This window comes from Oncorhynchus gorbuscha, linkage group LG11 (genome assembly GCF_021184085.1).
Source record: "Oncorhynchus gorbuscha isolate QuinsamMale2020 ecotype Even-year linkage group LG11, OgorEven_v1.0, whole genome shotgun sequence".
NCBI classification, from domain to species: domain Eukaryota; kingdom Metazoa; phylum Chordata; class Actinopteri; order Salmoniformes; family Salmonidae; genus Oncorhynchus; species Oncorhynchus gorbuscha.
This window is the reverse complement of record NC_060183.1, coordinates 21,703,604-21,717,289: the sequence shown is the minus strand read 5'-3', so window position 1 is coordinate 21,717,289 and position 13,686 is coordinate 21,703,604. Positions and strand designations below refer to the sequence as shown.

Genomic DNA, 13,686 nt, shown 5'->3' with positions numbered 1-13,686 from the left:
AATTTCTCACACAACCCTCACTTCTTACATCTAAGCTCCATTGCCTTATCCACATACCAACATATTCGTATTGACACAATCCAGTCTAGACCATAGATATGACATTATTTATTGACCATAGGGGCTTATTTGCAGATAAATCGTGTCTTTATATAACATGCATACCTACAATAACCCTACTCTTTAAGAACCCATAGCTGGGGAAGTGGTTGGGCGGGTTCACATGCCAGTGGGCATGCACATTACACCTCTGTAGCCCACTGCTACTGCCGAAAGATCGCAAGCAGTTTAGCCTGAGTCATACATTAGCTAGTTACATATGTGTTGCCATGAGGAGGCACTGCAAGGGTCTTGGTAGTGGAGAGGGTACTGGCAAGGGCAGGCTTACTACATCTACTTTCAAGCTGTGTCCCTTGGCTACTGCATGTGATGCATTACTTAACCTGTGGTAGAACCACCAACACACAACTCACAAAGTAGGGATACAAATCTGTTGGACAGTGGAGAGACATTTATTTTGGAAATGATACTCACTTTTGCAGCACAAGACATGCTATGAATAAGATTGACTAGGGATAGCAGGAAGAGGATAAGTGGTAGTATGAAGTTGGATGTAGGAGTGTTCAACATGTCCTACATGTACTGTATCTCTTAAACTTGCTGACTTCAAATGGTTATCTTAACATGGCTTACTTTTTGGTGTACTATATTATTATTTCACAGCAAAATGAATACCCAATCACTTGGCAGAGGTGATTGGGTATTTAATAATACAGTAAACTACAATGATGGTCCATTTCAAGAGGTCCCGGGATACCTTGTAAACACAACAGAGATACTTGCTGCTAGTTAGTGCTGCCATGTGTTTTAGTGGCAACTCTGTATTATTTTATATACTGTATATGTTTTTTAAATTGTATTTCTGTGATATACAAGTAAAACAGCTCCATCAGTGGAGGCACCTCAGAGGAGGAAAGGGAGGACAATCCTCCTCATTGAATTTCATAACAATAAAAATAGTGAAACATTAAAAGTTGTCCTTTTTAGATTAAACTTTACAAAATATATTCACATGTCCCCAAATAGTTGATTAAAACACATTGTTTTGCAATGAAGGTCTACAGTAGCCTCAACTACACTCTGTAGGGTAGCACCACGGTGTAGCCGGAGGACAGCTAGTTTCCGTCTCCCTCTGGGTACAATGACTTCAATACAAAACCTAGGAGGCTCATGCTTCTCACCCCCTTCCATAGACTTAAACAGTAATTATGACAACTTCTGGAGGACGTCCTCCAACCTATCAGAGCTCTTGCAGCAGGAACTGACATGTTATCCACCCAATCAAAGGATCAGATAATGAATCTAGTACTGAAAGTATAAGCCACAGCGAGCTAGCGCTGCATTGCATAAAATCTGGTGAGTAGTTGACTCACAGAAAGACAGTAGTTGAACAGTTAACAAATAGATTTCTTTAAAATGAAGGAGAAGCAAGAGAGAACGCTAGCTATATTTTGTTGTATTCTTTTCACTTTCACATAGCTAGCAAATGCAGCTAATGTTAGCCTACACAAACACCCGGCACAAACAGAGAGGGACACTGTGTTAGCTAACTGGCTCTAGCTATCCAACACAGAAATGCTTCTAAGTCAAGGTAAGCTTTTGGTTTTATTCATTTATTGCCACCGGGGCCCGCCGGTGTAAATGCTAAACTGCTTGCAGACTGTACACTGTACTGCATGATTGTAGCAGGTTTACAAACATGTTAGTTCTAGTAGTTATGTTGACTATGATGTTAGCTAATAAAGAGACAACAACGCAGGCTGTGTGTAGCGGTTAGCGGTTATGATATGAAGGTTTGGCTTGGAAAGGTTTTTTCACCTAGTCACAGCTGATGCACAAGTGAAGGTCCACAAGCGAAGGGAAAAGGTGAGAAGAGGAGAGCGCTTAGATACGAGAAGGAATTATATAACGATACAATGATCATGCTTTTTATATGTGACTGCTATGAAAGTGAAATGTGTTTGCATGAAATCAGGGGTGTATTCATTTAGGCGATTCTGTTCAAAATGATCCTTAAACGGAAGCAAACAGAAAGAAACGGGGATAAACGTACCTGAATTTGTCCAATAGAAACTCTCATATGCAACTGTTGGACTAATGATTACACCCTAGATAATCTAGATGCAGGCAAGAGTGTGCAAGGCGTTATTGAATGTCTGCCACCTTGATTACTCAAATGTTTCTCTCGACCTGTGCACCTACGTTATAAACTTTAATTCATAGGCTAGGTTGTAGCAACCTCATGATGGGTATAGGGAACATTTGAGTATCATGCAGTAGCCTAAACCCATTGACGTTACATTGAGCTGGGTGAATGGAATATGAATGATAGTCATCCAATATGCTGTAACACAATTAAGGCCATGCTCCTAAAAACAATAATCACCCTCCCTCATCTTAAACGTCACCGACCGCCACTGACCTCCATACACTAACACCAATGTGTAAAACATTTTAGACAGTTTACAGAACCAAGACCTACATTTCACTTAAGATATTAACAATTAACAACAAGGTGCCTAGGACAGACAAGCAAATAAGTCAACTTTTGAGACAGAGAGAGACCGAGAGAGAGAGAGACACACAGAGAGAGAGAGAGAGAGAGTACGTGAAGGGGTTGAATTGATCAATTGGAGATGAGATTCAGATGGGCTATTCATGTATTTCAGACTTTAATGAATGCAGCCGTTTGATGGCTTGTTGACATTGTGATTTGTTCAATGTCTACATATTCAACGATCAGTTTGTGCCAATTCTGTATGGAGTTGTTCTTTTAGTTTCGAAAGATGCATTTCTTCTCCAGAGCAAAATATTTCCAGAGAAGTTTGTTTTGGTGGGGTAGAAGGTCAAGGTTGGTAAGGTCACCAAGGCGACAAAAGCCCTGTTTATACCTAGTTCTAACATGCATCCATTGTCCTGATCTAGTCCACATTCTGATTGTAGCCACATTTCCAGACAGGTGTAGATGATTAAAAGATGCATTGTGGTCTGACTGTGATCTGCCTGAAAACCTCCGGAGGTAGTCACGAGGTAGTCAGACATGCAAGTGTAGATGGATCTGGACAGTGAAACCAATTAAATCATCATTATCCCTCGCCTTCTAAAATCATTGACTTATGGCATCAATATAAATATTATTTTGAAATAATAGCAGTCAAATAATTTGCTGTAACCCTGCAATGACACAGGAATTGAAAGTGGTGGCTGGCTGGTTGGCTGCACTGCAAGAATGTTTGACCTGACTGTATTTTTTCTTGATGTGATGTTGTTTGACTTGAACTTGTTTGTTTTGTTAATATGTTAAATGTTTGTTTATATTTATTTATGTTGTTTATATTTTACAACAAAAACATTTAGTTGTTAGTAAATGCATTGAGTTCTGTAAATTGATGAATCATTGACCATCTTTGCCAGCTGTCCGATTGAATTAATTGATATGTGTTGGGAGTCAGCGGGAGTCTGGTGGGAGGAGCTATAGGAGGACGGGCTTATTGTAATGGCTGAAATGGAATGAATGGTAGGAAGTCAAACATGTGGTTTTTCCATATGTTTGATACCATTCCATACATTCCATTCCAGCCATTACAATCAATCACATTTATTTATAAAGCCCTTTTTACATCAGCCGATGTCACAAAGTGCTATACAGAAACCCAGCCTAAAACCTCAAACAGCAAGCAATGCAGATGTAGAAGCACGGTGGCTAGGAAGAAGTCCCTAGAAAGGCAGAACAATGAGCCCCTCCTCCTATAGCGCCTCCCACCAGCCTCCACTGTTGGGAGTATACATGAGTATACATGAGTATACCAAGTAAATCAGGGCAGAAAAGTTATCCAAACAATACCACTACTTTCATTTGTAACTTTATTCTTACAAATGTATGGGGTGATCACATCAGAGCAAAAGCAAAGCAGCAGGATAGAGTTCTTACTAGAAATGTTGATGGGAGAGCCCATCTGCACCCTGCTGGCCAGGTGTCTAAAGAGGAACAGGATATGACATCACACAGGGAGAACGAGATGGCAGAAGCAGTGGTGCCCTGTATGTCCCAGGTTCCCCTGGTGTAGGCCGGGTTACTGTAAAATCCCTTTGTTACAACTGCTGATGTAAAAAATATATATATCATTTTGCTTGATTGATTGAATAAGTAGAAGTGATGTGTGGAAGTGTCTGGGAACAAGATTAAATCAAACACAACAGAGAACCCACATCAACTTCAATGAACAGGTACAATGAACACTCTTATCTCTAACAAAAACACACTTTTGAAAGGAAAGGGGGATACCTAGTCAGTTGTACAACTAAATCCATTCAAATTAAATGTGTCTTCCGCATTTAACCCCTTTTATGAGTAGGGCAGACTAAAACAACTGACACACACATACGCAAGCACACACAGGGACACATGTGGAGGTTGAGAAGTGTATGTCCTGGTGAAAGGAGAGGAAGGTTCAGATTCACTGCTCTGATAAAACCAAGATGGAACTCTTTGGCCTCAATGCCAAGCGTCTGGAGGAAACCTGGCACCATCCCTACGGTAAAGCATGGAGGTGGCAGTATCATTCTGTGGGCATGTTTTCAGCGGCAGGGACTGGGAGACTAGTCAGGATCGAGGGAAAGATGAACAGAGAGATTCTTGATGAAGACCTGCTCCTTGATGAAGACAACTCTAAGCACACAGCCAAGACAAGGCAGGCGTGGCTTCGGGACAAGTCTCTGAATGTCCTTGAGTGACTAACCCGATCGAACATCTCTGGAGACCTGAAAATAGTGGTGCAGTGACGCTCCCCATCCAAGTTGACAGAGTTTGAGAGGATCTGCAGGGAAGAATGGTAGAAACTCCCCAAATACAGGTGTGCAAAGCTTGTATCGTCATACCCAAGAAAACATGAGGCTGTAATTGCTGCCAAAGGTGCTTCAACAAAGTACTGAGTAAAAGGTCTGAATACTTTATGTGATATTTCAGTTAAATTAAAAAAAAAAATTTGCAAACATTTCTAAAAACCTGTTCTGGCTTCGTCACTGTGGGGTATTTTGTATAGATTGAGGAAAAAACAAAGAATAAGGCTGTAACGTAACAAAATGTGGGTCAAGGTGTCTGAATACTTTCCGAATGCTGTGATCGTATATAAATAATAAGAATTGATTGGGTTTACGGCTCCCGAGTGATGCAGCAGTCTAAGGCACTGCATCTCAGTGCTAGAGGCGTCACTACAGACTCTGGTTCGATTCCAGGCTGTATCACAACCGGCCGTGATTGGGAGTCACATAGGGCGGTGCACAATTGGCCCAGTGTCGTCTGTAAATAATCATTTATTTTTAACTGAGTTGCCTCGTTAAATGAATGTTAAATAAATATAGCACTTTACTAATTGAGGCACTCAAAGCACTTTACTTACTCACCTCATCCACCATCAATGTGTAGCACCCACCTTGTTGATGCACAGCGACAATTGTTGTGCCAGAACTCTCATCACACATCAGCTATCAGGTGGAGAGGTGAGGAGTGATATATGGCAATTAGGAATGAGGGGGATGAATAGGTGGCCATGATAGAATGTGGCCAGGTTGGGAATTTAGCCATGACACCGGGGTGAACACCCCTAATCCTACAATAAACGGCATGGGACTTTGAATGACCACAGAGAGTCAGGACACCCGTTTTAACGTCCCAACCCGAAAGACGGCACCCTACACAGGACAATGTTCCCAAATGTAATCAAGGTTTGAAATGATTATGTTGTATTATATCTGTTTAAGCTTCTTGCGGTCAGATGGCAGTCAAATTATTTGATTTATTATTATGTTCAATACCTGAAGTACCATCTGCGTGAATGCAGCTTTCTCAAGCTTCTGTTATTCCAAAACACTCCATTTTATGACTGCCTTTTTGTATAATGTTAATATTATTATTTTAAACTAGGCAAGTCAGTTCATCTTATTTACAATGACGACCTGCCCCGGCCAAATCCGGACGACGCTGGGGCAATTATGCGTTGCCAAATGGAACTCCCAATCACGGCCGGATGTGATACAGACTAGATTTTTGCTTGTATCCTTATTCCTTTTATTGTACTTAGTCTGTGTGGTGCCGTTTTTTTGGTTGTCTATGTAACCCCTGTTAAAAGAAAATAACATTATAATACAAATATAATTACAAAAAAAAGAACACAGCTAGCACACATCCTGTTGCAGTCCCTCCTCTAAGTAATTAAGTATTGTGGATGACAAGAAACATTCATTCATGCAGTCGAAATGATTATCCCTCGTAGTTGTTTAAATTCCGATCAAACGTGTTAACTGAAAAAACATTTGTATGTGTGTTTTCAAGCCCAAAATGCTTGCTTGCTATACCAAAGAAAGCAAAGAATAGAAACCGGTTACACCATGTACATTTGTGTCACCTGCAGGTCAGTGAAGCGTAACGCACAACCGGGGAACAAAGTTCATCTGCTGTAATTTATGTAACAAAATCGGTCATCTCAACATACGGGTTTATTATACTGTTATTTTAAGGCGATATTATCTATGGCTGGAAGGCATTCCAAACCGACCAATCAGTGTCAAACAACATGCATTTTCTACCTCTTTTAGGGTAGATTGGTGAAATGGGACTTGTTATACAACTACTGAAGGAATTGTCTTAACTCGATGGCGCATCACCAGGGTCAGCTTTAACTGCAGTCTATCGTTTGGTTTTTAATATTGTATAAACATATTTTTTAAAGGATTTCTTAGATAATGTTTTCGAGGATTGCATTTGGCTCTCAGCCTCTTCGGTCGAATGTATTTTTTCCCAAGCCAGTCAAACTTTTGCAAAAACCAAGGACAACTTTTCCTTCACAAGGCTGTTGGTGAGTAAAAATGCAGAGAACATGTTCATCCGTGACTCGTGATCAGTATTGTTATAGGCCTATGCGAAAATTGGTAACATCGTGGGAAATAAACTCTAAATAGATTGCCACTACTTGTTACAATAAATGTTATCATTCAATGTTCCAGTTGTTTGGGGAAAACAACCCCTATATGCAACTGTGCAAAAAGATTGTCACTTTTCATACGTAAACTGTTACCAAATTTGACCCAGTGAGTGTATAAAACTGAATAATGCATTTGATTTATTCTCTGGAGACAGTAAAGATATTTGAGCTGCAGAAGTTTCAAGAATCCTCCCAACCCCAAATCGAGTGACTGTAAGCCTGTGTGGTCTATTGCACAATCGCAGATAATTAATTATTGTCGACTTGTTACAGTATCTCCTAACTTCCAATATTTTCTCTTTGCTCTTTCATTTTAAATGGTTATTCAAGAATAGCGTGTAGATTAACCCTGGCTGCTATTGGATATGGTAGGGCATTTCCTCAGGCAAACTCAGAAATAATATTTTAAGCAGATCTCAAAATGAAAGTATCATGTTTCAGCTGAGGGCGCTACCTCGTTCGGAAAGCATTCAGAACCCTGGACTTTTTCTACATTTTGTTACGTTACAGCCTTATTCTAAAAGTGATTAAATCGGTTTTTCCCTATATCAATTTACACACAATACCCCTAATGACAAAGCGAAAACACGTTTTTAGAGTTTTTTGCAAATGTATTAAAAATAAAAAAAACGCAAATATCACATTTACATTAGTATTCAGACCCTTATATACTCAGTACTTTGTTGAAGCACCTTTGGCAGTGATTACAGACTCAAATATTCTTGGTTATGATGCTACAAGCTTGGCACACCTAAATTTGGAGAGTTTATCCCATTCTTCTCTGCAGATCATCTCAAACTCTGTCAGGTTGGATAGGGAGGGTCGCTGCACAGCTATTTTCAGGTCTCTCCAGAGATGTTTAATCGGGTTCAAGTCTGGGCTCTGGCTCGGCCACTCAAGGACATTCAGAGACTTGTCCCGAAGCCACTCCTGTGTTGTCTTGGCAGCGAGCTTAGGGTTGTTGTCCTGTTGGAAGGGGAACTTTCAACACTGTCTGAGGTCCTGAGCACACTGGGTGCAGGTTTTCATCAAGGATCACTCTGTACTTTGCTCCATTCATCTTTCCCTCAATCCTGACCATTGGCGACCCATCATTCAGGGCAGATGAGGCAAAGCCCCACCTGTTTTGAGCCCCACATTTTTTGCATAAAGAAAAATAGGATCATTGCACCGTGATTGGCTCAGTGTTCTGTCAAGTCAATAATGTGGCCTTTAGTAAGGGTAGACATCAAGAATGTGAGCCCTTTGGGCCCTACCATAGACTTGGATTAGAAGTGCCCTTCCAATAAGGCTTAAGGTTATTGGCCACAGATAAAATTACATCAAATAACATATCAACAGTAGCTTTGATTGGACTGATCATGTCAACATCTTAGCTGGCAGTCCTCATAAGTCAAGTCGACAATCTACTGGAGAATCCTTTTTAATCCTTGTCAGTTGAAGATGAATAATGAACATAAATTATCGATAAAACGTATCAGTGCTCAGTGGACATAAGCATTACACAACAAGTTGGAAATTGCAAATTCAACAATTTATATGTATGGAAAGAATCAGTGACAGTGGCTAACTGCAAGCATTGCAACTGGGAAGTCAGACTTGGAAAATACATTTTGAATGGTTATCCAACTCGGAATTGTAAAATCTTTCTTTGATGACAAAATTTGCCAACGATGGATCACCGCGCACAACAAGGTGAGTCCAAAAATGTGTTATATGCTGCTGCATAAATGATGTAATATGCCAGGGAGATATGGTCAGCCATATCAGCTATGTTTAAAAAGAAAAGGCAAGTAAACGAGGCTGAATTAATTGTTTCCCTCCCAGACAAGGCTCCACTGATAGCCATATGTAGTGGTGGTAAGGATTCACTCCATTGTGCTGGAAAGAAAGCTCTGCTGTTGGAACAGCTTGTGGGCACCGCTTGTCGCCATTATAGTGCAATGAATCTTTTGTGTAGTGGCTTTGCTGGCATGCATCTGAAATATATTTTTAGGGGAATTTGCCCCACCAAAATGTACATGCTAAAATCGTCACTGATCCTGACTAGTCTCCCAGTCCCTGCTGCTGAAAAACATCCCCACAACCTGGTGCCGACACCACCATGCTTCACCGTAGGGATGGTGCCAGGTTTCCTCCAGACATGACGCTTGGCATTCAGGCCAAAGAGTTCAATCTTTGTTTCATCAGACCAGAGAATCTTGTTTCTCATGGTCTGAGATTCCTTTAGGTGCCTTTTTAGGAAACTCCAAGCAGGCTACCATGCACCTTTTACTGAGGAGTGGCTTCCATCTGGCCACTCTATCATAAAGGCCTTATTGGTGGAGTGCTGCAGAGATGTTTGCCCTTCTGGAAGGTTCTCCCATCTCCACAGAGGAACTCTGGAGCTCTGTCGGAGTGAACATTGGGTTCTTGGTCACCTTCCTGACCAAGGCCCTTCTCCCCCGATTGCTCAAGTTGGCCGGGCGACCAGCTCTAGGAAGAGTCTTGGTGGTTCCAAACTTCCACCATTTAAGATTTTTTGGGGGGACTTTCAATGCTGCAGAAATGTTTTGGTACCCTTCCCCAGATATGTGCCTCGACACAATCCTGACTCGGAGCTCTACGGACAATTATTTCGACCTCATTACTTTGTTTTTGCCCTGCCATGAACTGTCACGTTGGACTATGGACAGGTGTGTCTTTCCAAGTCATGTCCAATCAATTGAATTTACCACAGGTGGATTCCAATCAAGTTGTAGAAACATCTCAAGGATGATCAATGGAAACAAGATGCACCTGAGCTCAATTTCGAGTCTCATAGCAAATGGTCTGTATACTTACATTCTGTTTTATTATTTGTAATAAATTTGCAAAGAAACTTTTTGCTTTGTCATTATGGGGTATTGTGTGTAGATTGATTCAATTTTTTTATTTAATACATTTTACAGTAAGGCTGTAACGTACCAAAATGTGGAGAAGGGGAAGGGTTCTGAATACTTTCTGAATGTACTGTAAGCTGTGTCGACACTTGGATGCGACTTCTTCTACAAGAATACGAAGATCTCATTGTAGAGGCAGGTCTAGATGGACAAAAGTCGCGTTGTGGTCGGAATGTGTCCAGATCTGGCTGAGGAGGTGATCAGTCAAGCATTGTGTGCGGATTTCTCCTGGGCCGCCCGGTCTCATAGACTAGAAATTCAAATTCAAAACAGAAATCTCATAATTAAAATTCCTCAAACATACAAGTATTATACACCATTTTTTAAAGATACATTTCTCATTAATCCAGCCACAGTGTCTGATTTCAAAAAGGCTTTACGGCGAAAGCATACCTTGCGATTATGTTAGGTCAGCGCCAAGTCACAGAAAAACACAGCCATTTTCCAAAGAAGGATAGGTGTCACAACTCAGAAATAGCGTTATAAATATTCACTTACCTTAGATCTTCATCGGAATGCACTCCCAGGAATCCCAGTTCCACAATAAATGTTTGTCTTGTTCGATAAAGTCCATTTATGTCCAAATACTTCCTTTTTGTTCACGCATTTTAGCCCAGTAATCCAAATGCACAAGCAAGCAAGCAATTAGTTCAGACGAAAAGTCAAAGTTATATTACAGTTTATGTCAAACGATGATTCTATACAATCTTTAGGATGTTTTTAACATAAATCTTAAATAATGTTTCAACCGGACAATTCCTTTGTCTTTAGAAATTAAAAGGAATGCAGCTAGCTCTCACGGCTGCGCGCCTGACTGAGATCATGGCATTCTGCCAGACCTCTTAGTCAAACAGCCCTTATTCTCTACCCCTTCACAGTAGAAACCGGAAACAAGGTTCTGAAGACTGTTGACATCTAGTGGAAGCCTTAGGAAATGCAATATGACCCCATAGACACTGTATATTGGATAGGCAAATACTTGAAAACCTACAAACCTCAGATTTCCCACTTTATGGTTGGATCTTTTCTCAGGTTTTTGCCTGCCACATGAGTTGTGTTATACTCATAGACATCATTCAAACAGTTTTTGAAACTTCAGAGTTTTCTATCCAAAGCTACTACTTATTTGCATTGTCTAGCTTTTGGGCCTTAGTAGCAGACAGTTTACTCTGGGCACCTTATTCATCCAAGCTACTCAATACTGCCCCCGTTCCCAAAGAAGAACAAATTCTTATTTACAGTGACGGCCTACTAGTATTCTGATCATTGAGTTTTATTATGGTATTCCGAACACGTCATGCATCTACACCTACATTTAAATGTGCCTACAGTGTGTCTGGATTACCTTTTCCCACAGTATATTCAAATGCCAGTATGCATTCTACAAGCAGTGGAACGGGCAAAATATGATAATCACACAACTGATGGCAGTAGCTAACTACTTGTAGCTAGCAAGCAATGCTAAATAGATTGCAAAAGGGTTGCTCAGTTGGTTGAGCATGTTGCTTGCAACGCCAGGGTTGTGGGTTCGATTCCCACGGGGTCCAGTATGAAAAAATCTATGCACTCGCTACTTTAAGTCACTCTGGATAAGAGCGTCTGCTAAATGATACAAAAATAATACATTTTTGTCAGTTCTTAAATGCTTGCTGGCTAGCATTTATGAGGCCAGCAAACACGGCCCTCATGCTAGGAATGTATTTCCTCCAATATTATAATAAAAAGGTGCCTCTCGGTCCCAAAACACATGTTTTCTGGAGACTTGTGCGACGAATGCTGACAACGTCGCTCACTGTGTGCATTTTCCGTAGCCTGATTGTGTCCAGACTGAGGAGAAATCCGCACACAATGCATCCCTGACCACCACCTGAAGTGGTCAGCCAGATCTGAACACAATCAGACCACAAAGCGACTTTTGTGCGTCTAGAATCGTCTTTTCAACGCGATCTTCATATTCTGATAGCAGAAGCCGCATGTAAGTATCAAGTGTAGAGAAGACCATAGTAAATGTAAACCTGGGATACTCCAAATTAGTTTTGTATGGTAACATAAGACAGAAGTTTTACATACAGTAGGGCAGAAATAAAAGCAGGGTGGTTGTATAATGCGAACGTCTAGCAACCCAAAGGTTGAATGTTCGAATCTCATCATGGACAACTTTATTATCTTTGCAACTACTTACTACGCAAACATCTAGCAAGGTTGCATGTTCGAATGTCATCACTGACAACTTTATAATTTTTGCAAGAAACTTTGCAACTTCTTGCTACTTTGCAGCTACTTAACCAAACCCAACTAGTCACTCAATGGGAGAGCCGTACCCCTGGCGGACAGGATGAGTTAAGATGTTAATATCAGAGTTATTCCGTACCATGGGTGTGATGTGCCCGCCCCCACCAAATAAATTCCTGGGCATGTAGTATCAGTTCCTTGAGACTCTTCCTGAGGCTACAAGGGAACTGACATCTGGACTAGCATGGTCCCTAGCTCATAGAACCGTGGTTACGTGAGTAACCTTTCTATTTTGCTTAAGGGACTATGCTAGTCACTCAATGGGATGACTACGAGAGTAAGTCTGTTCCTCTAGGGCACAGCCTAGAGCAACACATCACCATAGGTGTTCGAGGCAGTACCTGGCTCAACCACAGGTTACTGTTTGGAGGGAAGGGTAGCACCAAGCACAGCTGAACTCATACCGTGCGGGTCAGCCACATTCACCCGATAAAACCTTGCAAAGGTACTGGGCGACGCCTAGCTGGCAGCTGCACATATGTCAGAGAGGGGGACTCCCTTAAGCAGTGTCCAGGAGGTGGCAACTCCCCTGGTGGAATGTGCTACCACAGAGGATGGCACTGGGTGGCCAGCTTGGCTATATGTTTGCAGGATAGTGTCTACAATCCAAGTACCAACTGTTTTCAGAGAGGCTTACCGTGTACTCTCGAAAGCACACAAACAGATGATCAGATGATGAGTTCACTCCACGTTCGCGTTTAGGGATCTCACAGGACACGGAGATCATGAGTCCCAGGGGGTATGGCAGTGGACAAGGCTGTTTCTCTGTTCACGTGACCTGGGGGCAGGACCTTTGGTAGGAAAGCAGGATTAGGCCGCAGAGTAACGATCGCCTTACCTGGGCCTAGACGATAACGCTCATCACTAACCGATAAAGCATGGAGCCTACCAACCCTCTTGGTCGAGGTGATTTCCACCAGAAACACAGTCTTAAAAGAGAGGTGTTCAAGTCTATAACATCTAACAGTTCAAAGGGAGGTCTGGATGTTACTCCAAGAACCAGATCCAAATCCCATTTGTGAACCGATGGGGCTCTTGCTGGGCGTAATCGACAGACTCCCTTAAGAAACCTTGGCATGAGCGGATGGCTGCCAAGTGGACTATCCTGCTCTTCATCATGATTTGCTGAAATGGCTGCAGCATATACAGTACCTTAAGTGTGGATGCTGCCCTGCCAGCATTGAACAAAGACCTCTATTACTGGAGCACAGTTTATGTTCCAAGATTCTGGACCAACACCCGGCTCCCCACACTACTGGCAGAACACACACCACGTCGTGTCATTGGTTAATGTGGTGGACGGGGCCCTGGCCCTCTGTAAGATGTTAACAACAAGAGGGCTCAAGATCTAAATCAGACTTATTTCGCTGTTCAGTGGCTAGGCCCACAGCTTCAGGCGGCAGGGATTTGGATGCCACAATGTGTCCTTCGCC

At 41.8% G+C, this 13,686-nt stretch overlaps 1 protein-coding gene across 1 annotated transcript in view; it reads left to right on the top strand.

Moving 5' to 3' along the window:
• The first annotated feature begins 6,468 nt into the window (after positions 1-6,468).
• acsf2 (acyl-CoA synthetase family member 2) overlaps positions 6,469-13,686 on the top strand; it is a 36,060-nt gene continuing 28,842 nt past the window's right edge. Inside the window, exon 1 of the mRNA XM_046368919.1 lies at positions 6,469-6,914. Coding sequence (XP_046224875.1) covers positions 6,802-6,914 — 113 coding nt within the window. The 5' untranslated portion in view covers positions 6,469-6,801. The remainder of the gene's footprint in view (positions 6,915-13,686) is intronic.